At 36.2% G+C, this 25,272-nt stretch overlaps 1 protein-coding gene across 4 annotated transcripts in view; it reads right to left on the bottom strand.

Moving 5' to 3' along the window:
- The window catches only part of LOC122574683 (unconventional myosin-XVIIIa), a 65,291-nt gene that overhangs the window by 16,762 nt on the left and 23,257 nt on the right, over positions 1 to 25,272 (bottom strand). The window contains exons 1-12 of one of the 4 annotated variants that reach the window (XM_043742561.1): positions 22,996 to 25,077; positions 20,167 to 20,355; positions 19,516 to 19,692; positions 19,049 to 19,249; positions 18,734 to 18,886; positions 17,664 to 18,247; positions 17,407 to 17,589; positions 16,499 to 16,761; positions 16,025 to 16,187; positions 15,600 to 15,774; positions 15,029 to 15,187; positions 14,554 to 14,769 (exon numbers count right to left, since the gene is read on the bottom strand). In XM_043742561.1, the coding sequence (XP_043598496.1) occupies positions 14,554 to 14,769; positions 15,029 to 15,187; positions 15,600 to 15,774; positions 16,025 to 16,187; positions 16,499 to 16,761; positions 17,407 to 17,589; positions 17,664 to 18,247; positions 18,734 to 18,886; positions 19,049 to 19,249; positions 19,516 to 19,692; positions 20,167 to 20,355; positions 22,996 to 23,934 (3,402 nt within the window). In that variant the 5' untranslated portion in view covers positions 23,935 to 25,077. Of the gene's footprint in view, positions 1 to 666; positions 1,067 to 14,553; positions 14,770 to 15,028; positions 15,188 to 15,599; positions 15,775 to 16,024; positions 16,188 to 16,498; positions 16,762 to 17,406; positions 17,590 to 17,663; positions 18,248 to 18,733; positions 18,887 to 19,048; positions 19,250 to 19,515; positions 19,693 to 19,989; positions 20,033 to 20,166; positions 20,356 to 22,995; positions 25,078 to 25,272 lie in introns of those variants that run through there. The other 3 variants (XM_043742562.1, XM_043742560.1, XM_043742564.1) reach the window with 3 other exon arrangements.

The raw sequence follows: 25,272 nt of genomic DNA, 5'->3' as shown, positions 1-25,272 counted from the left end.
CAAAGTTCGCGTGGCTCTGATCGGCACATTTGTCGTCAGTTTCCTTCCGACGATTTTCCTCGTGAAATCTCCTATTATCAGGATTCGCAGACTGGCATATTTCAAGCATGACCGATGAGATCTTCCACGCAACATCGTCTCTGAACGTAATCAGTCAGCCCGAAAAATATCCCGTTACAACAGCGACTTTCTATCGTTAAACTAAAACGCCATTCGATTTGTCGTGTTGTGAGAGGACGTTAAGCAAATGAACGGGGCTTTATGATCGAACGATCGGGCCGAGCAAGTGCTTTCGGCAGGATAATTCAAGCGAAGATCATGAGGAGAGTAGCGGCGTGCGATCGCGCGCGCGAATGCGAGTCCGCTACTTCCAGCTCGGATCTGTATTTACCGTTATCGAACTTAAAAGGTACCATACAGGCCATAGACTCTCTTTCCTTCTTCTCCTCTCTCTCTCTCTCTCTCTCTCTCTCTCTTTCTTTCTCTCTGCCATAAGTTAATTGAGAAATCGTCGACTCTCCCCGCTACCTGTTTCTCTTCTCTACTTCTCCGTCTGCGTTCCTTCGTTTCGCTGTTGGCGCAATCGAAGGAATTGACGATGGCTAATAGGTACTTAGCGTGCTCGTTGTCCCCAGCGTTCTATCTACTGACAAGTTTCTTACATACCTACTTGACAATGGGAATGACTTTTACACACTTGTTCCGCGAAACAACTCGATTCACCGCCAATTGAGCTTCCCTTTGGTACACTGATACGAGACAGGCATCGAACGATCAGAAATTTCCAAAGCGATCGAAGCTCAAAAGACACTTCGATAGCCTGTCGCGTCGACGTGTTCGATCAAGTCGACCGATCGTCCCATTCTTACGACGATTGCCCCGCACCAAAACGGAACCACTGGAAAGTCAAACGATGCGTGCTGGTTGCGCGCGTGACCGAACGAAATCTTAATGGGACGAAACGAAAGTGAATAGAGACCAAGTATTCCCAGCCGGCAGACTAACGATGGAATCGTGAATGTGTGGAACCGATGCCCCTGATCGGAATCGAGACCAACCGCGAACTGACTGAGTGCAGAAAACTTTGTACGAGTCAGGTGCAAGTTCCTGTCCCCCTCTCGTTCGACCAGTCGGCTCCCCTACCAGACGATACCCTCGCGGGTCTCTCGCGGTGCCGGTTCAAACAGTTTATTCCCTTTTACACGCACCGTCTTCCAGCCTGAAGAGAGAACAATCTAATGGGGGAGCGCGAGTAACGCGTTTGGATCTCTGCGAATGATAATCTCGCGAAAAGTGGGAATTTCAAACGAGGCTTTCAACCAGATGTTTGTAACCGAGTACACTTACGTACATGTACCGTTGAATCGCTTTAGGTACGGTGATGGAAGCATGGAATGTATTACTGCATTTTCTGCTCGTTTTTACTCATCGCTAAATTTTTCTTCTTTCATTGAAGATTATAGATGTGTATTAAAGATACTTAGCTCCCGCTTATCATTTATATTATACGTTTACAAAGGGATATTTTTCTAATTGTAAGTGGTGTAAGTTTCAATAATTTTGGTATCTAACTCGTGTATTTTATAGAAACGAAGAAACGAAACTAAGGATAAATGGAAGATTTTTCCGGGAAAAGGACCCATAAGACGAAATAAATCGAGCAAATTGCGTTGGAAGTTTTAATTCTATTAGATTGCCCGAAAAGTTTCTTAGAATAGGCGCACAATGTTTTCTTGTTTTATATTAGTTTATTGAATTATGCGCGAACATAATAACAGAAATATAATGAAATGGATCAATCAATTCAATAAAATAATAAAAAACAGAAATTGTTGTTCGTCTATTATCATCTTGCAAAACGGAAGAAACTTTTCGGACAACCTAATGGATGTTTAGTATTAGGTAATTTTAAATCGATGACTATAATAGAATTTAAAGAACCTTGTTCTTTTTATATTTACGAAACAAATGCATATTTCCTAATAATTCAACTATTTGACTAAAGAATACGCCATAGGTTATAGGCTTTCTTTTCTCGAAAAACTGCTCAACTGTGACGTGGTCTTTTTTAATCAGTTCATTCGGCCAAGATAACAGCAAGCCACAAGTCTTAACCCCTTTAAAAGCAAGCAATCTTGCTTCTGGTCCTTTCCGTGCGAATGTGGGTCAATATCACTTATTCAGCGATTCAGATCCGCCATAATTTCTATCAAAGTGTATTTCTTCTATCTTTTCATCAAATCTCTCGTGGCATTTCGTTCTCATTTTGTAGCATGTAAAATGGACGCCAATAACGGTCTCTTAAGCATATTATACATGCAAAGTCGATCACAGAAATTCAGGAATAAATTAAAGTAAAGAATAGCACTGCATAGCCAAGAATTCCACTTAAATATGTAGAAGTTGTTTTTGTAAACGAATTAAAGTTAAGTTAAGGGTAGCGGTACGTGTGACCATTGCATAATGATCGGATTAGTATTCTCGTTAGCAGGGATACGAAAGAAAACGAATTACAATGTTCCGCGGCGATCGAATCTTTCTCTTTCGTTAATTTCAATTTAAGGAATTCGGAGGACGCGACTGGAGAAAATTCGCTTGCAGTCGCTTCGCTCTTCTCATACGGATTCAAACTATGCAAATTTATGGTAAATTAACACGCCGAACAATTTTGTTTTCATAGCTACGTAGATTTACTATTAAATAATTCTTTCGTTATTAAAATAATGTTAAAACGTAGAAATTTATCGGAGAATAAATGTGCAAAATAGACGAACAATAGAATTGAAAAAAATATTTTCGTCCTCCTGTAAAATCATCATTCTTCTCATATCGAGTATGAGTTTGTTAATAAACACTGAGCAATGCTATTCATTAATTTAATGCGTGAAAATGCAAAATGATACTTTTTACTTGCTAATCGTTCCTAGCAGTGCCTGGTTTTATATTCTTCATAATTACTTTTAAACAGTATTTCGCATGATTAATATCCATGTTCCGTTTGTAACGAAGCGGTTCTCAATACGGAAGAAAATTTTACATACATATACTAAGCATCTGTTTGTCAGAACCCGCAACTTTCTCTCACCGACTATAAATAATTTTCCTCTTTCCCAACCATTCATAATCAATTCTGCAAGTTTTATTTCGCGGCCAGCGTAACGAATTGGAAACAAAATAATATGCACATTCAGCTATTTATTATGTCATCGTTTAACTATACAAAGTTCACTACTACACAACAGTGAAAACCTGATTCTAATGAGATACAACAAAAAGTTTTTAAGTCATATATTATATAAAGGATGACCTGTCGAAAATCTGTATGAAATGGTTCTTCCACGATTTATTGACTGTTTTTAATAGCGCCACTCAGGATAATTGTGCAATAATATAGTAGATTGAGTTTCAAATGCTTTTGCGTCCATGAAGAAGTGTTACAGGTAATGAATCTGAAGAGGACAGCAGAATATCTCGTTCTCCGTTATTTAATTATCTAGCATGGAGTATCGTTTCAAAAAGACCTACAAACCTATAATTACCTAAACAAAAAAAACTTGACAATTTTCCTTCTGTTCTCTCTATTCTTCATTTTACATTTCTAATTTCCTTTTTCTTTTCAATATTTCAAATGTATTCTACACACAGCAAAGGGATGATAATCTTTTGGAGATAATTACATTCCCATTATAGCTACAGTTTCTCGTAAAAGTATTTAGACATTCATAACAATTTTTTATCAATATGTTGTTTGTTTCGTATAAAACATTTTGAAATTTCATCGCTACTGCAAACATCATGGGAGTCCACACACCGGTCAATATGTATGTAGTCGAAGTATCTGTGCCTCGTTACAGTGTTAACGAAGCTTTACGAAAGAAATGAAAAAAAGGAAGACAAATATGCAACTTTTGCTTTTAATTAAGTACAGGTAAGGTGTTTAAAATTGCATAAATAAACGGTGAACAGCAGTCGGATTTGCGACGATTCGAGTAAAAGCGTTCTGATTCATGCACACAGTCGTTTATAACCAGCGCGGACGAAAGTAGTCACACGTGACGTCCGCCAGCTAAGTATTAAGTCGTCGACAAATGGGCAGTCCCTCGTGAAATTACCGCCACGTTAATTGCTATGCATTAATAGAAAAATCAGGTGCAAATGACATAATAACCACACGTCGTGGCGAGTATAACGTGAAAGATTATTTGTACCGTGTATGTAAATGGCCGAAGAAAAACGAGCAGGAAAGTTGCGAGGGAAATTAATTATGAATTTAAATATAGCACTGGCAGTGAATAATAAGAAAAAAGATCGCCACACTGATGGCAATATAATTACTCGGAACTAAATTGTTTAGTGAAAGATCGTTGGTCGAATGCCACACACGGGATAAATAAATAATTGAAATCGTGGTAACCATGTTCTTTACATCGAAATGAACATTACTGGCGCACCTGTCGTCGATCGCGGACACGATCTTTAACAACGTTCGATTATTCAATATAATTTCTAATTTTCGATCTCATAATTTTGAATTTGATCTAGCAATTTAGAAATTTATTATACGATGGAATAAGAGAACCGAGTCAAAGACTCCAAAGGCTTATTTTCAGTGATTAATGAAACTGAAGTTTCTCGATATTCGTTCCGATCGTTGAAAAGTAGAAAATTCGAAGCGTTTCTTCCGGAACACCGCGTACATAAGCAGCGTACAGAAGTCGCGACGGAAATTTCGCGGGTCTCGCGAAAGCGAGGTCGCGGGGCCGTTCCTCCCGTGTACGCATAGAAAAGGCCGCGTGGCGTTCAAGTCCGATCGATAGATCTCGCGGAGATGGCAGCTGCATCGAGAAATTGGAAGCCATGTCGGGAACGCGTTGGAAAGCTGTTGCCGGGAATGTCCGCTGGCCTACTGACGAACAGGAGAAAGGAGACGACATGGGAGGAGATACGGGAGAGCATCGCAGGAGAAAAGAGCCCTGGCCGCGTTATGAAATCGCGGGGATTCTTTTTACGCGAATCGAAAACACACTGGCTCACCGGCAGTTCTTGACCATACAAAAAATTTCACCATACTTTACCATAGAAAACATTTATGTGTATATTATTTGTGTCATAAAGTATATTGAAATTTCGATTAGCACTGTAAGAAGACACGACTTTTGTGCTTATGTCGGTAATTGAAATCAATTTCAGAATGTATATGCTTCAAACAAAGAAGCATAGTAATGGAATTAACAGTTCAATGATAAGAAAACAAATAAATAAAATTTTTACGATGCGAACGACTTGGTCTGTAACTTGCAAGTCGCATGGTTTTATTAGGTTCAACGAAGGTTGAGGTCTCTCTCTCTCTCTCTCTCCCTCTCTTTCTCTCTCTCATTTGATTCAAATGAGATAGTTTCTAGAAGACAGGCTGTTACTGTCACATTACAGCATAACGTCCTTTCTATTTATCAACGTGACGCACACAACCATTAGCGCCATATTTAAACGATCAACTTTGCTATGTACATACAAATGATCGCGGTAGTAGTTTCATTGGGTGAAAGTGGTTTTCGATAAACGATTCTTTAATTCCACTAAGTATACAACGTAATTTTCCTTCTGTGTAATCTTTGTCTACCTGTAATGTTTGCATTCCTCTTCCTGTTTAATTAAATCTATTTTTTACCTTGATCAATCACATAAAAGCATGTTTCATACTATGAATTATGAGTTTATAAAAAAAATACTATTTCATTCGTCGTCGAATAATCGATGGAAAATCTTTATGTCATTATACGCAGTAGAAATTAGCGAAGACATTTTTCAATCCGAACTGTTCAACGAACTAATTAAAAACACGTAATCGACGAGGATCTACGATAAGAGGATATTTCATACACGGTAAGCCAACACAGGTGAAACCACTGTATAATTTAAGCCAGTAAACTTGAAGATGAGACGAAAATTAATTTGAAATTATATATACATATAATGAGAAGAGACTAATTTTATGAAATAAATGGATACAATTAAAAAATATTTAGTGATCATGAGTTTGAAAATTTGATGGATGATATATACAAACATAATTAAAGATTTTATGCAAAATTTGATACAACAAGATATTCCACAATGTACAGATAGACAACGTGTACATTAATTAGAGAACATAGTTAATTGCGTGTTATTATCTGAGAAAAGGGATTGGGAAAAAGGTTCTTATCATAGAAATTTGCTTCTTCTTCCTAATTTTATAAACAGGACATTAGTCAACCTGTCATTAGACTAACCGATTAAGTTTACACTCTAATTAAACAGCTTAAATTCCGCTTCACACCTTTCCCTATTTTATATTTACATTGCTACGTCTGTTTAACACGCAAATTTTACTTCGGAACACATATTTGCATATAAGTACGTCCGACGAATAAAAAACGTAGTTTTACGTAAGTTACATCTCGAAGAAGAAAGTTGGAAGAATTATGAGCGAAACAAGATGGAATTATTATAGTAACTTTAAAAATGGAGTACAATTATGCAACTGTTTGGAAAATATTCATATTATACTTTTAAACAAATCTTTATACACAATGCTACAAGTAAAAAGATGAAACTAATATATAGCGAAACATTACATCAACCTAACTATTATTCATGTGACATTATTCTAATTTCAGAAGCTTGAAACTTCTTCAATGAGTCCAGAATTTAATTAAGAATACGTATTTTTCAAGAATAAAGAATTAAACTCGTTAATCGGTTGCACTTATTAAAAGAAACAGATTGCGTGAAGAATTAGCTCTAAGAAGATAAGCAATTCTAAATAAGAAGATATCAGATTCAATGTGAAAAGCGAAAGCGTATTAAATACACGAACGAAATATTCGCGTCTATTTTATGAAAGATGTTCCACGTGGCTTGCCATTGATATTCACGATAATTTTAACAAATTTTCTGCCGCGACAGATACGAGATTCCTTTTCACTTTTTAATCGCCGGCGAATGTATGGCAAAGCATGTGTGGTTTTCCATCTTGTCAGACGTTATTAGCGTTGCTAATTAAAACTATGCTACGTACTTATTGTCAAAGTTAAACCACTTCGTTCCGAAGTTTCACTTTGATATCAGTTTTAGCAGCGACTTGTTGCACGTATTTTTTAAATATTATATAAACTTTCTAATTAATTATGAATAATTGCCTGATGCACAATAAGACATGGAAAAAGGATGTTGATAGTAGCTTACAGATTAATTATCCAGGTTTATTATGAGTTCCTAAAGTAGCCAAGTATTTTTTAAAATACTCTAATATCTTCTATAGGTAATTAAACAGATGAATCAATAAAAACGAGGACAAAACAAAGATTTTAGAAGAACCGAACAGAGCAAAGATTTTAGAAATTCTGAATTTCTTTAGCTGTAGTTTTATGTCTTTTGTGTGTTCCGAAAGATTTTTAACTTAATTGCGCTGTTCCATAATTAGAATATTTGTTACGTTTGAGAAAAATACAAAAATTTCAATTGAAGTATTTGCAGCGTAGATTGACTTTCTTACAATTTTTTTTTGAAATTCTGGCGTTATTTAGTATAGCGTTTATGCATGATTCGATTTTGATAAAACTAGCTTTATCGAAATGGGGATATTTATCTTCAAAGTTAAGATTCTAACATGTAATCCCAATGGGAGGCCCCTGCAGAAATAATTTTCTGATTAATTACAGAGGAACCGCTCTTACAAAACTAAAACAATTGTTAAAAAGAACTAATATGCTGTGTAAAATGGTTAAGAGAATCTTTCCGTTTTTTAAATTCAGAATACAAGTAATGTGAAACATGTACGTAATATCGGTAACTTGGACGTCCAAAGTACCGTATATTATAACGCGAAGATGCCGTTCTGTCCACTTCTGAATTGTTAGTGATAGTATGCGCACGTAAAAGGTGTACTACGGATAGCCGAGAAATTTCTTCCTAGAAAGAGAATGTCAGACATGCAGGAAGAGTATGGCTGTCAAGTCTCAGCCTGTTTTACTTTAGAGGGATATTCACGCGCTACAGATACATTGATTACAATTTTATTTTGTTTATTAAAAATAGAATAAGATCGCGTGAATGTCCGAGCAGATAATATTCTGCCCAACGGTGTTTCCATTTTCTTCTTTCGTTGCTCGAAATGAAACCCGGCAATTGATCCCTAAACGGCCAACGAATTAGAGAGAGTCGGATGACCAAAGCGGCGTGGTCGTTTAATTAATTAGCACACGGGTTCGTTATGTTCGCCATGCGAGAAGCAACGGAAAATACGAGGAAAGAAGTCGCGCGTCTTCTCTTCTCTTCTCTTCTCCCTTATTTTCGTAGCAATTAACCAACGGGTTAGGAGGAATTCGAGATGAACTCGACACGCGAAAGCGCACGACGTAACAGAAAAGCCGAAGAAACCGCTTCTTCGCATCCGCTTCCGCCACAGGGAAGAACGACCACGTGGGAGAAATTCATTGTAAACTGCGATAACCTCTTCGATATATCTGCATCCGATCTAAGCTATTTTATCCAGTCAGTGTAATAGCGAAGAGATAGCTGCAAGGCTGAAGAAACCTTGTCTAACATTTACCTTTGTGCTCTTTATCAAGTGTACGTAACAGATGTCACTTTCCAACGAGATCTTATTGCGATCATTTTGTAATCATGAAATATTCTACGATTTGTTGAATTTTTATTACTTTCTTCGATGAGGATTGATCATTTTCTTAATGTAATACTGTTCTACTCATTTCTTTTATGTGAATAAAAAGCGTTGTTTAAAAATTTCAAGGCAAAATAAAAACTATCTGGATGATACACCTTTCAGTGGTAAAAATCATTCACTTTCGCTTCTTTTTCGCATTCTTTTCACACCGTTCTACGATTCAGATAAAATATCCGCACCTGTTTCGTGACAAATATAAAATTATACGGACGACACGCGTCATTTTCTTGAAGGAACGCATCCTCTATCATTCACAACGCATTCTTCAAAGAACTGGTGTAGAAAATTTATATCCCACGCATTCCACTCCATTCCATCGAGCGGCTTTTCTTCGAAGTTGACTTCGGTCGAAAGTCAAATGATGGAAAAATGCCAGATACACTACGACTAAGAAGTATCAGAGTATCGGAGATCCGAAAGTATACTAACTAAATTCGTGTTAAACGTTACTACATATTCTAACGTATTATAATTAAGTTAAATTCCTTATTTCTATTTCAACTTCATACGACGTATAATTATACGAAATTTGATTGATTAATAAGAAAATCATGCTTCTCGTGTAAGTTTGCTTGTTATAATTTTTCTCATTACCTTCGTAGAATAATAACAGAAATCGATGATGTTTTAGATAAGCAGAAATGAATGAAAGAGCCATTACCAATGCAGAAACATAATCGCAATTGAGAAATGTTTCTATAGAAAACATGTTTAATTTTCTTGAGAATCTTTCGAGAGATTTCATATGAATATTCAATGTTTCCGGTTCGGATGTGCATCTATAAGGAAGTATTTCTCAAACTACTATTAGAACACAAGACGTAAAAGTTGTTCACATAAAATTAGAGACAAGAATTTCATATTTTTGATAACTTAATTACCGCTTAAAATTATATCCTTTCTCTATTTAAAATTAATTTACTAGAACTTGAGATTACTTCACAAGCTGAAATTTTAATAGGCTGTTACTGTTTCTGTTTTAGCTAAATAAGGATAAGAAACGTAACAAATTCCAGGTCCAGTAACAATAAGAATTAGTAAATCAAAAGAAACACGAAATAAAAAGGAATCTTTCGAATCTTTCAGGACGTCAATGTATTAGAATCAAATTTTGCTCACAAGAGTACTGAATATAAAGTTATAAAGCTTAGAAAGCTGCAACTTTGCATGAAAGAAAAATTAGGACAAACATAGGTACGGATTACGCACGTAGATTTTACAGCTGTTTCTCGTATACCTACATGATAGCTGACAGCAATTAATACGAAGTAACGCTAATGGTTTCGTGATCTCAATCACGATCTGGCAAGTTACCGCGTTTGTCGTGCGAACCTGACCTAGCCTGTTAGCCAGTTAAATTAAAACTCGTCGCGTTTCTCTATTACCAAGCTGTGGTGGATTTCCGAGCGCGCAATAGGCATTAGCACCACGCGGAAAACTAACTTACTCAACGACTGATAATGAGTACTCTACTAATAGCGCTGCAGAAATCAAATACGCGTTAGAATGAAGTTCGAAGAATGGGTAAAAATTTGTTGACCAAATCGGTGAATGATAACTTTGTCCATCTTTACACGAGCATTATACCTTTCTATAATAATTCCTATATTCAGCACGTTCAACAAATTTTCTCTATCTTCCTCTTAAAAAAATCGAAACGATTCATTTATTTAGTAATGAACATTAATTTCTGAGATAGAAAAGTTGCCAATGAAGAGAAAAACGTGCTACTTTAATGCTTTGATTTCGATTGTAGGTTGCCCTCGTGAAATAAGAAAATAAGAAACACTTGAGTGCGAGACGTGATAACGGGAGTTAGTAGCGATATCGAAGTCATCGTTGGTACCGATATTAATTTCTAACGAATCAGTCCACGCATCTATTCGTGGTGCAAGCTATCGACTGGTGGAATCGAACAGCGAATTATTTGCGATGCTAGACACGCACGAATCGCAGGCACACACGATCAACGGTCACATTTCCGCCGTGGAAACCTTAGTCCGGATATTTCGGGAGTGGAGATTCCTAGCTGCCCGTTTAAACAGAAGCGATACTATTCCAACAGCTTTTGTATACTCGTTATCGATTGTATTTTCATAACTGCGGGTCATGCGTTCCACTTCTTTCATCCGGTTAATATTTTGTAGGGTAACGCACTTAACATAACCGCCTTCGATAACTTACTACATAATTATGTATTGTATAAAACGAGGTTACATGATTTTGTCCATTTATCCGCGATACGGTACACGAAACACAGCAGCATAATGGCAAAAGGAATGTGATAAACCTACTGAAATCGAGAAATATAATAGCGAATCTTTTATTTCCAAAATTCTAACATCTTTTTGCTCTGCTTGCTTTCATACAATTGGAATATCGATATACTACAAATTCTTCATTTTCTATTTATACCGAAAGTTTCATACGCGGTACCCGTATTGGAAAAGCCAGTTTAACTGTACTTCCGTTGCATTATGCGGTATTTATGATATACTTTCTAAATTTATTCTATTGAGAACCGTTTCTACTTGTACATTCAAGTAGTTTAACCGTCTCCAATTGGTGTTCATCCACACACATCCATTTACTGACATATTTAATATCAACACATACAGCTACACTAATGAAGCAACAGGAAACCCTATCATGGTTACGTTACTTAAAAATGCGACACCAGTCCTGATAATATACAGTAAAGCTTACTAATATAACTTTTCAGCATATTTCAGATTAAAAGATACGATGCAGCACAGAATAACTGAACACATAATAACAGAAATTAAGTGCAATTAAAGGTATTCAATTTGTATTATTAGAAATACCAGCAGGTACTCTAGTATTCTTGATAAATGATGTATTTATGGTGGTAAAGTATATATGTACACAGTGATAATGAAGTATTGAAAAAAGAAAAGCTTATGAATAAGACGTATGGAAGATTAAAGATGGTATGCAAGAAGTTCTCAATAATCTTCTCTATTGACATTTCGTTACAATAATTAATATCTATTATCTTCTTTGGCATACACTGATTACAATAATTAACGTATCATGTATATCTAAATTATCCAAGTAACCTCGATCAACTTCCCAAGTTTCAAAAGCTTTCTTTTTTTTATTTTTTCTGTCCGATGCAACTTGAGAAACAGCGATGTTAAACAATTTACGCTTGAACGAACATTCAATTACTCGGAATTTTTCAAACTCTTTTTAGAAAACCGTACCGTGTACGTTATCCGTTCTATTAACACAGTCTAAAGCGTAATTGCAAAACCAACATCATTGTTCTCGTCTGTTGGACGAGAAATAAAAGGGTTCGATTACTCGTTGTTATCTAGAATATCGCGATGACGTGGTGCTCCTCTCGACTTCCGTGTTCCTTAATTCGTTGGCTCGAATCTGTTGCGGAGAACAAATTGGACCACGCGCTTAGTCTTGAAGTAAAACAGACGGGCCCGGTAAAAAAGAAAAGAAGAGGTGTACGTGCAAGGTGGAACACTTTCGCGACGAAAAGGCCTCGGGCAACGCGAGTTCTGCGAACAAGGAGAGGTTCCGAAGAGTGCAACGATTTCTATATGGGCCACGAGAAAGTCACTAGCGCGTGTCGCTTTTTTTCCACGGTTATTCGACCCTTTTGCACTTTCGCGGTTAAATGATCTTCTTTTCGGCTTCGGGAATTAACCTTGCAACGATAATCGATGATTAGAGTTGGCAGCAAACGAGCCACATTGGTGCACTTCGCAGCGGCAGTTTGCGGCTACTGATAAATATTTGAGAATTTAATCGGGGAACTGAAACTGATAAATAATGTAAATACCCCGAAGTAGAAATTTTCATAGTTGCTATGGTGGAGAAATATGCATTTGTTAATCTTGGAACCTACAAATTATAATTAATCCCGCTATAATTTCTTGAACTGCACACTCGTATTATAAATATGACGCTCAGAGCTTTTGAATTTGACGTGATTTTCACTGAATACAATGTGCAGAAGTTTGCATAAATTCAGGAACGCAAAATTAGAGTATTTAATTATTTTGCAGCACCGAAAATTGCTATATTGCAGAGAAATTGTACTTGATCGTATAAGAGATGATTTTAAATAATAATTTCATTGCAATGTACATTTCTAATGTGAATTTCCCTATTAAATATTTACATACATTCGTTAAAAGGAAGGGAAGGTGTGAATTGTCTTTAATGTAGTATCTGAAAGCTTCATCGACATTCTAAAAAATTTCACATAAAACAGAGGTCTGAATTAAGAAAAAAATAATAAAACACGCATTACGATGTACAAACCGCATCTATAATCGAGACTTTACTTTCAAGCATTAAAAAGTAACAACATACTAATAATTTTCCAGTAGAAAACACATTAAATGGTCATCCTTAACGTAAGTATAGCTTGGATCTGGTAATTTTAATGTCGCCTCACCGTTCTATAGTAAAAAGTGCCAATAAAGGCACGCGATTGCACCTAACGCGTGTGCAACTTTGCATGACATTTATAAATAAGATCTTGTCACGATTACGATTCCATGGAATCACCAAATTAAAATGCTTGTCTACAAAAAGAAAACAGACCACGTTCACGTAATTTGCTTCCTAAGTTACGTTACGAAACGTTACTCTACATAAATATGCAGAATGTGGCAAGAATTTTCATTTCAGTTGCAGTTACATGCAACAGTCTGATCATTCTGATATAACAGAAAAACTGTTCGAACCTTTTTAAATAGAAATTCATCTGAAATTATTATTGGAGATTATTATTATTATTTTCTCTTTTCTATAACATTATACGACTCCTAGTATTTATAATGTCTTTGCAAATTTTTATATCGCAGTTGAGATAAAATATCAATTGTTACTCATATCGTAGAGTTAGAAAACTTGTAGTATTACCGTAGCTATATTTAAATCATTAATATTATATACTTAGTTAGACGAGCTACTGGAATAAAAATCCATTTAACCAGACGGTGAAGATCGTTTTAATCAGTGAATTCACATCGATACCGATTCTTTGTCCGTGGTGTACTGACGAAACTATAATCGAATTCGTGGAGAAAGTTGACCGAAATCACGTAAAGCAATTCTCCTTGAGAAAACGAATGTTCGTTTCAAGTATGTGACGTTACCAAAATTCTCACACTCGAACAAACCACCTACGGTGAATCGAATTGCGGAAGCACTTCGAATACTTATGAGCAAAGGTGGTATTAATTCAAGTATCTATGTCGTCTGATGGTGATATTTAAGACCGGTATTACAAGTTAGGATAACGCTATCGATATGCCTTTCCATTTTATTTGTTTTGATAACCAGACCATCAAGTAAAAGCATTACTACCTGTACGGAAAAAAGTGAAAGTGCTTCTACTAGAGTGAAAGATATGATACTAGACATTCGATCCTTGCTGAAATACAGTGGCATGTAAATTGAAAGTTAAAAAAGATGAAATGGAAAGTTGTGCATAGTTTTGAGATACGAATGAGATATATACATAAATGTAAAGTTTTATAGAAGATGCCGTAATACTGGAATTTTTGGCTAAAAAATTAGCTCTTCATAGGTAAACATATGTTTTCATATTCATTCAGTTTGTAACACATTATAAAGATGATAGAGAATTAAATATTTCTCTCTATCTTTTATATCTACAAATTTCTAGTACATACCAAATACATATACCTGTTTAAAAAGCAATACAGATAAAGTGGTATTTTGTAAATATCCCCTTTAGGGATTTCGCATCTTTTTGGAACCATACTGTTACTTAATATTGAGAAAAATGCAAAATAGTAGATATGACTTACCTGGCTTTGTCCAACTCGATACAAAGCTGGATCGACGTCGATGGTAAGCATCATATCTTCCACAGCACGGCGTTCATCAGCTACAGGACTGCCTGGTCGTGTATTTACATCGCTTGATAATAAACTGAATCGTCTTCTAAATTCGCCTAAAGCTATATGCTTGGGGAATCCCACTTTATGTAATCTAACTGCATCGATTATTTGGCTTCCACGAATCTGTAACAAAAATTAAAATATTTTGTTAGTATTTTAATCAAAGATATAATTTATTGCACTAGATAAAATTAATATCCGTATATTTGTATAATTGTTGTCGGAATTTTCCCTACTATTATTATATTACTAATCTGTTTAATTTTTGCATTAAATACAATTGCTTGGGTAAAATTATTAAAAATTTAAGTAAAAACATTACATGAATTGTGTTAATTAAATTTTTCATATTAAACATTTATGCAGTTAAAAGAATTTTTACCTGTGATCGTAGAAGCGGTACGTTAATAACACTGTCCTCACTTTGATTTGATTTTACTGACAATAAACTTTTATTATCGGTACATCCAGCATTGTGTTGCGGTAGTATACAATGGACAAATTTAACTCGTGTTCTTCGTAAAGTTTCAATCAGTCCATCCTGTAACAAATTACATCATATCTTCATTAATGTCAAATAGAAAAATATGATTTATTTAGAAGAGAACTAGTTATTGCATCTTGCCTTTGTTATACGTAAACTGATAATAAAAGCAAGAAACAAAAACAGGAAGTGGTACCATAACAATGTGCATCTTAATTCAGTAAACATTTCCAGCTTTATTACGTATCTCGTTTATGAAGTTAGTAGTAAACTTATGTTAACTGAGTCATCGTTTGAAGATAACATAATATGTAACATGATATATGACCTTATCTTTCATGTCCGTATACATTCATGAAAATCATAATATTCCCAGACAAATATGTAGTTATCCAGAACTCAATTATTCATAGAATACTTATTTCTGATTAGTAGATAAGAATATTAATCTTATGACTTTTATACTTACAACAGTGAATTTAACCTGAAGAGATATATTTTTCCTCTTAACGGTAGTGAATGTTCGCCGTATACTAGAAGCTCTTCTCAAAGATTGTGAACCTTCCAAACCAGGCATGGAACTGCATAAAGCTCCAGATACTCCTGCTCCACGTGCACTAACAAACAGCATATTCACATCTTCCCTGATATCAATATAAAATGTAATATTAGTTACTAGTATCAAGAAATTTTAGTTAGTAAAAATTTATTAATTATTTTAAACAAAATTATACTGAAAAATGTATAAACATTTCAGTTCAAAACATGTTTTAATAAAATATTATCTTAGAAACATAAAGAAGGTTTCAAGATAAGGAAAAATAAGATCAAGATTTTAATAGAATTGTAAGATTTGTACGCAATTAGAAAAATAAAAACATTTAAATTACATACCTTGTACTTTCTTGAAGTATTGTAATGGCACTTTTAGTAACAGGATTCTCCCGTGTTGCTTTCAGCCATCCTGTTGCTGTGTAAAGTACAGGATTGGTACCCAATAAATGTTGTAAGACAAACTGATTGTTCCCAGGTGCTTTTCTTAACAATAATTGATGATCTGTTTTAGAAAAACAAAATTAAAAAAATAAGTAAAAACAATGTATTGCAATGTACAGAATGATCATATATTATACAATTGTATCGAATAATAAACGCTAAATCATTATAAAAAAGAAAATCTTTTTCCATTTTTATTAACTACGATAATCTAGCATATGTATTTCCAATGCAATCAATTTTCCATAATTTTCTGAAGTGTATAATTAAAATTAATTCAGAAAATGAAAAATAATATGGAGGTTTGGTACAATAACATAACAAAAAATTATAATTCATCATAATTTGTAAAAAACGAACGTATTTAAGTACCTCTATCTCCATAATGAGAAAACAATCGATCTAAAAATGTCTCGTCGCTGCCGCCAGGACATACTGTTTCTTCCTCTAACAGCCACAGAAGACCCTTTCGTTCCATTTGTCTACTTCCACTAAGGTCACTTTGGCTAGTTCGCAACATCGTTGCACCTTGTGAACTTCCACGATCTAGTAGCGAAATTAAACCCTGAGGTGATCCAATTCCATCTTCGTCGCAGTCATCTTCGTAATCTACGTCAATTCCTTCTTGGACGTACCTGAATTACACGGATGAGTTCAGTAGTAATATGCAATATATATCTATATCAAAGATCTTTAAGTTTTATTTCGTTTATTTCATTATGGAATTTTCTTCGATTCAAATTCTTTGTGGTAGAATTTTTATTTCACTTGATCTATGCATTATTCCTTTATTTTTTATTATCATCTATTCCAAAATTATCGAATTATATTCGAAAAATCATTACCAAAAATAAGTTATAGCACACACTATTTTCGTAACAACAAACGGATTTGAAACATTCATCAATTGATTCATCTTTCATTTCTTTCGATATTTTAAGATAAAATTGAAATATTTCATGAGGAACGCTACTTTTACCTAAATTTGGGACAACTAGGAAGAGATAGTAAATATGATCAACCTGCCTTAATCGATTATCGACATCGAATGACAATATCGATTATCGAATGTCGATATATATCGACCTTTGAATTCAAAATAAGGAGTATTTTGTATTTAAACGTAAGAATAATCTGTTCATTGTGTCCTGCATTATTGAGATAATCATATGAAACTATTTTGAATAAGGTCATATTCATTCTACAATATCTGATTCAAAACAATAATTAATCACAATATATATATATATATAAACTTAATTAATTAGATTACAATGTACCTGTCCTTTGGTGCCACCAGTGTCGTATGATGAAACAACAGTTGCAGCCTTTCCTGCAAGTAATTGTGACACAGGTCTTCGAAACAGGCTCCCGTTTGTCGTCCACAAGAGGCTGGATTCTGAAAACCTGGCGAGTCACACAACAACAAAGAAGATACTGTGTGCACAGATGATGATATGGATCTGTGAAAGAATAAAGAACGACATCATCATCATTACTCTCATTCTATCCCTATTTACTCACAAAAAGAACAAACCTATTGATGAGAGCAGCTACGCAATGGAACACTTCAGAATAAAGTCCAATCAAAAGACCTTCCAAAGCATCTAATCCCATGATATCTTTGCTTTGTTCGGTAGGACTTGGTGTACGTAAAGCAGGCCTCGGAGTACTCGGTGTACCAGCACCGCCTCCATTAGAAGAAAACACTATTCTACTCAATTCCTCAACGGTAGTACCCAATAACGTTGCAGCCTTCTCTGCACATTCGACTCTTGCAAACTGCCATCGACTTTGGGAACTGGTGCCAGCCTTAACCGCACCAGCACAGCTCAGATGATATATGCCAGCAAGGACCAGCCAAATGACTTTCTCGTCGGACTCAGAAACGCCGAGAATCCTAAAAGCGGCCACGATTCGATTAAACTCGACCATGGCACGCTGTTTGTCCTCGTGCTTCTGCAAAGGTGTAATGAACACATTGTTCTCTGCGACTAGATTGGTCAGGTGCAATTCCTTTCTCAGAGCACCCTCTGCGCCTGCCAGTAAACGGTAAATCGCATGGAAAGTTGGATCTCCGTTCGCTCTTCTGCCTATCCTCGACTTTTCCAAAAGTAGGACCTTGCGAACAAAATAAAAATCAGGTCAATATATCTTGGATATTTTTACAAAATTATCGCATATTTAAAGTAAATAATTATATTAGATACATATATGTATATATATATTTTGTACAACAAGAACATTTTATAACATTTCAATAAAGATCAAAAACATAAACTCGCTAAGAAAATAGTTTTTTTTATCTATCTTCAAATAATAATTCAAGCTCTTTTGATATGCTCCACTTTCGAGGGTGTGTTCATTGGATCGATTGTGCCCTTTATTGAGGGCGTTACACCCCGAAGCCATAGCACTACCACAGTAAAAGAATTCTCTAACTCTCGTGTAACTTACATTTTGATTTTTAGAAACTATACTACAAATAAAAATGAATTAAATAATGTTATACATCAGCGGTAAATATAAATTATTAAGTGATTTACACTTCATGAAATAATATGTAGCTGAGCAAAACGATTATCCGATAATGCATAATTGTATTACCTGCAAAGAAGCCGATGCTATTTGGCCCGATTGATCAAAGTCCAAACTGAAAAGCTGTGTAAAACGTGTTGCATTGGAATTCATGTGTGTTCTGCTGTTTCCAAATGCCTCCAAAACTGTGAATAGGGCGTTGAGTTTCTCAATGGTCAAAATCTTTAACATTAATCAGAATAGACAGATTTTAAAAGGCGGAATGATTTATAAAAACTGCAATAATTGAAAAAAAATAGGAATTTCTATCTATCTTAATTTTCCTTAATTTTTATTATAAAGGTAAGCTGATAATATTATCAAATTTTATAAATTTTCACTCACCTTGTTAACTGTGCCCGCAGCCAATACAAGATAATGGAGAGCATGTTTAAAATTTGTTGTTTTGCCAGATCCGCTACGGCCAAGAAATACCAAGGAATGATCTCTTCGAGTCGCCAACATCCCTCTGTAAGCTGCTTGCGCCATCGCATAGATATGAGGTGGCATATCCTCGCTTTTGCATCCTCTAAACATATGTGCTACCTGAAAGGTAAGAAAGAAAAAAGAAGAGGAAAAATTAAGCAACGTAGTTTAGCAAAATTTGTGTGGTTTGTAACGTCTTCATTTTCTGAATAAATTGAAATTAATATTTTTATCTCAATTGAAAAGAAGGATGGTTTCAAACCACTAATAAATTTTAATTACAAATTCCATTAAAGACTAAAAGCAAGAATGTTCAATTTATTCCTCTTTCATAAGAAAAGAAGAAATGGTAAAAAGAAATAAAGGAATGCGTAAACGTCTCTTGCCTTTTCAGAGTAAATCGCTAATGGCGCCACCGGATTGATAATGATCATGCTATCTCCCGCATACGTGTGTATTAAATTACTGGCATAACGTTGTCTCAGTGTGTGGAGAACAGAAGATTCATTGAGAAAACGTAATTGCGAGAGTTCCTCGGCCTTGTCAAACTGAGGAGGATTGGCCTGCGAAGAAAAGGAATAAATGATTAGTTTGATTTAACCTACTTGTTAGGGAATTGCGTCTGTGTCTCACGAATCATCGTAATAACTAGACTACGGATGTTTATGCATTTATGGGAAATATACGCTTGTAAAAATGTATAAAATATTCAAGGTATTTATTATACTATTTAGAGGAAAAAGGGAACTTCTGCTCAAGTCCCATTCATTTAGTTTTGCTCATGAAAATAGGAATTTGCATAGAAATTCATAGTCTAGCAATAACTTTTCACTTCTTTCTTTCTTTCTTTTTATTATTACCGTAACTGGTGGTGCAATCGGGAGGAGTATAATCAGGAAGATTCTATATGAAAGATTAAATTGAAAACATAGAATATAATTCTTTATACCTTAAGTGTCTTAAATATTTAGAATTTAAATACTTTAACATTGTGAAAATTGATATTCAATGTCAAATAAATTTAATCAAACGAATACCTTTTCAACGTCCTCTTCATCGACGAGAAGTTCCTCGCCAGAAGTGGTTAAACGAATTCTTAGCTTTCCTGTGTCCGGATCTGCTGGACCACATTTCGTCGCAGGGGTAAAACCACCTCGATGTAATAACCAAATTCTTTCGGAACTCAGCCATGCTTGTTCTTGCGCCAGATGCTCCTCGGACCGTGCCTAGTCATCAAGAAAAAAGAAAAAAGGAAAAAAATTGCTTAAAATTCTATACGAATTTTCTAATCATCGAATGTAACGTATTTTGCAAATTGATATTAAAAATAGACTGTTTCTATGGCGTAGCCGACTCTTTCTATTTCAACAGAAATCTAAAAGTTGTAAATCTGGAATTACAGGATTTTGCACATGTTTCTCTCCCTTTCCGATGTTACCACACGTTAAAAAGAAAGTATGTGCTCACCTACGAGCTGTGTAGATTAGAACACTAGTCGTACTTGAGAATCCATATTAAATGAATTACATCATTGATTAGAAAAATGTATTTCCACCTTGAAGTTCAACCTACGAGCTATCCATCAAAAACCAGTAAAATAGTTTCTGAAAAATTTTATAATATCAACGTACATAACTGATACTTAATGACTTTTACGCATCAAGTCGTGCACAACTATTCGTTTATGCGATTATACAAAGCTCAAATTATTAAGAATTTTCATCCTCGATAAGGATCTCCCTCGAACGGAAATTTCAAATTTCATTCTACAGAAAATTTCCTCACTCGCATATTCAGAAAGTTGCTTTTTCAATGTTCAAGAAATATTTATTAACAGCAAGACCCTGTTAAGGGACTATCGATAATTTACAAAAATATCTGGAAGAGTTTTCGACCAATAACGCGTCCCATTCTGAACGGAAGTACGTTTGTAAAAAAATGCGAAACTGTCGCTTAAATTATCAACATCCTTGAAAATGTCTGCGTTATTAGCACCGGTTTTGTACGCCTAATACTGCCATTTACATACCATCATTACATGCCTGACCTTAATCAAGTAGAACACTTTTAAAATTCAAGGCTTATAAAAGCCTGGTGTAGCAGCTACCAATTCAGATGTAACAGCGAGATCAATTCCAATTTTATGCGTTTCCATAAATGTTATCGGTATACCTTAATATTTACGATATTATCCTCCTCGTACTTCCTTTGACTTCATTGACAAATAAAATTTCGACATTTCGATAAAATTTACAACATATTGTACGGCTCTTTTCTTTCAAAACTCTAGCCAAACTTAAATTAATTTGCACATGGCACGGAGCGCGTGAATGTTACCGGTTCGATAACAATTCCCCTAATTTCGTGAATCACGCGGTGAGTCGCAACTGTGGGTGCACGCATATCGATTTCCGCGTGTCGTGTCAGGCGTTTTGCTAGAAAGCGTACTGACTTGTTCTATTCTACCATGTAAGAACGACAGCTCGTACGACTTCCTGGTAATAAATTACCATGAATCAAGCCCCAGGCTCCAGCGTGTACAACGATCGCATTGTTTCGCGAAACAAACAGAACACAGCGTGCCTTCGAACACGAAAGATCCTAAATGGGAAAATTACACGATTGCAATGTGTTGCTCCTTTATCTGTTTCATGCTGCACCAACTAATCTCCATTTCTGTCTCATTTGCTGAATTATACCTTGTCAATTATACCTTGTCGATAATTAGGCATGGAAATGAGCGTTTAACCCGTTCGCTTCGCGCATGTATTGTATACGACGATTTGGATGCAAATCGGTAGGTATTTTCAGTCTATGTATTTACGTATTTAGTCTTTATGTTTAAGTTTTATCTTTGTCCAACACTGAGACTAAAATATCAGTAAAAATAACTGCTGTCAGATCTATCGTCTTGGCAATTATTAAGAAGGTGTTTTTGATAATGCTAATGTTTACTTTTATTAAGATAAAAATGTGCTTACATAGATATTATGTACTTATTTATTTATTTTTGTTATGTTGCCGTAATTGATTAATATAATTAATTGCATACGAAGGATTTGCAAGTCTAGTGTTAAGAAATCGATAAAATTGAACTGGACGCGTGCGTGAGACAAACTTGAAACTTCTGTATCGGTTTTAAAAATTGGTACATATGAGCCCTGACAGTTATTTGGAGGGAGACACGTGTTGCGACAGAGATAAATGGTGTTAAACACACTTATCTGCTGCCAGTGTAGTATACGTTGTATATATATTTATGTCTTTACATTTATAGCATGTACACATACAGTAACATAAACTATAAGAGAACAAAATAATAGACACACAGCAAATAGCGTTGAACAAGGAATCCGAAGAGTTTGTTGAAACGTACAACGTGTCTTACTGAGAGTGCAAACTTTAAATACGTATCACGATATTGTGGACAACATCTTCATACGAAATATACGTCAAGCGTTACACTATTACGTGGCAAATATCGTATGATAATTATTTGTCAAAGTTATATTCATACAAGTAATTAACTAAAGTATTATGCAAGATGTCCCAGTTTTTTCCAGCCAATCTTCTCCCACAACGATCTCGAGAAACGTGCGTGTAAAATGCTCTAAGATAGGCATACACACACACACACACACATATGTATACACCTAGTTAAACGCCTTGGAAACACGCGGCCGCCAACGAAACATCCAATTTACCGATCATGAATAGCCGCATTCATCGGCTCTACGAATTCCCTATAGCTGCGCAACCATAATTTTCATACACGGCTCACCCAATCCCTCGCATAGCATGCATTGAAAAAGAGAGACAGAGCCACTGTAACTCTCGTTTCCGAAGGCGTGTCGATAATGACATACCTCGACTGTTTGCGGCGGTAGTCTATTCTGCAGAAGCACCTCGAGGCGTTTCATGCACTCCCCCGCGCCGTTCACCGTTTCAACCCTTCGACGATCCGAGCCCTCGTCCACCACATCTTCGCCATTCCGGCTTCTCTTCCCCTTTGCACGGCTTATCTTCTTCGCCAGAGCCATCTCCACGATCTCCTCCCATTCGATAATGTTCTCGATCGGTTTCGAATTTCTTTGATACGCCGCGTTCTTCCGGTTCCTCTTCTGCGAGCTATTGTTCCATCCTTTCAACGACGATCCTCTCAGACCGAGGATCCTAAAGTCACCACCAGACTTCCCATTAGGCACCCTCTGCTCGATCTCCGCTGTGATCCTCCTCCACTTGCGCTCTCTAGGTGTCTTGATCACGTTGCTGTCGTCCCAACCCTCCTCCATCCGTTTGATTCTGTCATCGATCGAACTCACCCTCAACGTGTCTGCCCAGCTCTCCTTTCTATTACATTTCGTTGATGTTTTCGATAACGAGGAGGATACGTGTAGGTTCCTGTTAGTTTTCTTCTTCGTGTTTGAATCATTAGGTGACTTGACAGTGGTACGAACAGATGTATTTGCCGATAGCGAACGATCATTGTTATTTGTGGTCGTGAACACGTTCTCGCGTCCAGCTTCGGAAGAATGCAAGCTGTCGCTGTCGCTGCATTCCCAAGAACTGGTGCCAGTTCTATTGAGTCTTCTGTTAGAAAATTTTGTTGCCACGTTTGTTACGACCGAAGTTTCGTCCAGTGAAATGGAGTTCTGGTTTTTTGGGAACCTAGTAGCAGGAAAGCAGATAGTCGCGCGACGATTGCTTTGTTTCGCTATGCCATTCCCGTGAGCCTTACCGCGACACGACCTGTGAAGCAAGTGATGCGCTCTCAGGGACTCTTCGTCGACCTTGTTTAGAGACATCTCGATGGAAAAAGGCGCCGACAATTCTTCTCGCTCTGTTTTCTCGTTTTTGTCCTCTCGCTTTCACGCGGGTTAATTATCTCTTCTTCCAGCTACGGGATCATCCGGTCTCACGAACTGATTCGAGCGCTCTTTTTTCCCCGCCGAAACGAAGTTTCGTAAAGTAACCTGTGAGTTTAGTTGTGAAAATCCACTTTGAATCGGGTTTTTACACGGGTAAAAGTAGGGACGCGTTCGCAACACTATCTGCTACCCGCTTCATAATAATCTGACACCAGTAGTTGATATACGTTGCTTTTATCCGTTCTATTTAACATGCATCGCGTTCCACGTACCATATTATTGTGAAGCAATTTGTGAAAAACACGCCGTTTATTGTCTCGCAATATTTTATCAATTCAAGTGTCCAGACTCGTGTCCAATTAAAAATACGAAAATTATCTTCAGGATGCGTTAGTCACGGTTGTTCCTCATTGTTTACGTCTGATGTTCCAAATGCTCCGAAATATCAGTTTCAAATAATTTTACGAGAATATCTATCGTTTTTAAAACTCGTAGGATTTATACACCAAGTTATTTAACGATCACCGACGATTACTCTAATCGAGATAGAATACTTTCTAAAAATTGTACAAAATCTTTACAACAATTATTCACTGCACCAGCACCTAAATTATTCGGTGTTTCTCTCCAACTGACACCTCTCGAAATACATAACACCTTACACTTCGAGACATAAAAAACATTATTTGTTAGTAACCAAACACGAGGACGACATTGAGCAGTAAATACCCGAATCGTTCGTCATTGAAATTAAAGCAGATGGAACAACAAACTCAGCTGGGATCCAACATTGCGATCGATAGTAGCGCGAACTCATTGTCGACGTATACACACGCGTGAACTGGGGGATCGAACTAACGAAAACACTTCAAATCGATTACTTAACGTTCAAAAAGATGACAAATATTAACAACATGTTTGCAGCGAAATTTTAGAAAATTCCAAAATGACCAACGAAACGGAATCTTCGCTTCCTTCCTGTTTGGTCCAGATTGGGAGAGCTGAGGGAGAGAAGGAAAGGGCGAGGAGAGCAGGGCTCCATTCCGAGGAGCACCTCGAGCTCACCGAGTCTCGACTGAGGCAGGAGACAGCGGTGGTATCCCAAGACCGAAGCAGATCAAAAAGAAACGAAAGAGGCAGGCGTGCTCCCACGACTGAGGCGTTCCTTCTCTGCTTCGCGACGTCTTTCTCTCGCTGCTCCCTTCTTCGCTCTGTTCTCCGTCTCTGTCTCCGTCACCGTACACCAACTCTTTCACTTTACTCGTGTCCTCGTGA

The sequence above is a fragment of the Bombus pyrosoma genome, linkage group LG14 (assembly GCF_014825855.1).
Source record: "Bombus pyrosoma isolate SC7728 linkage group LG14, ASM1482585v1, whole genome shotgun sequence".
Lineage (NCBI taxonomy): Eukaryota > Metazoa > Arthropoda > Insecta > Hymenoptera > Apidae > Bombus > Bombus pyrosoma.
Note: the sequence above shows the minus strand (reverse complement) of the source record. Positions and strands in the feature narration are given on the sequence as shown.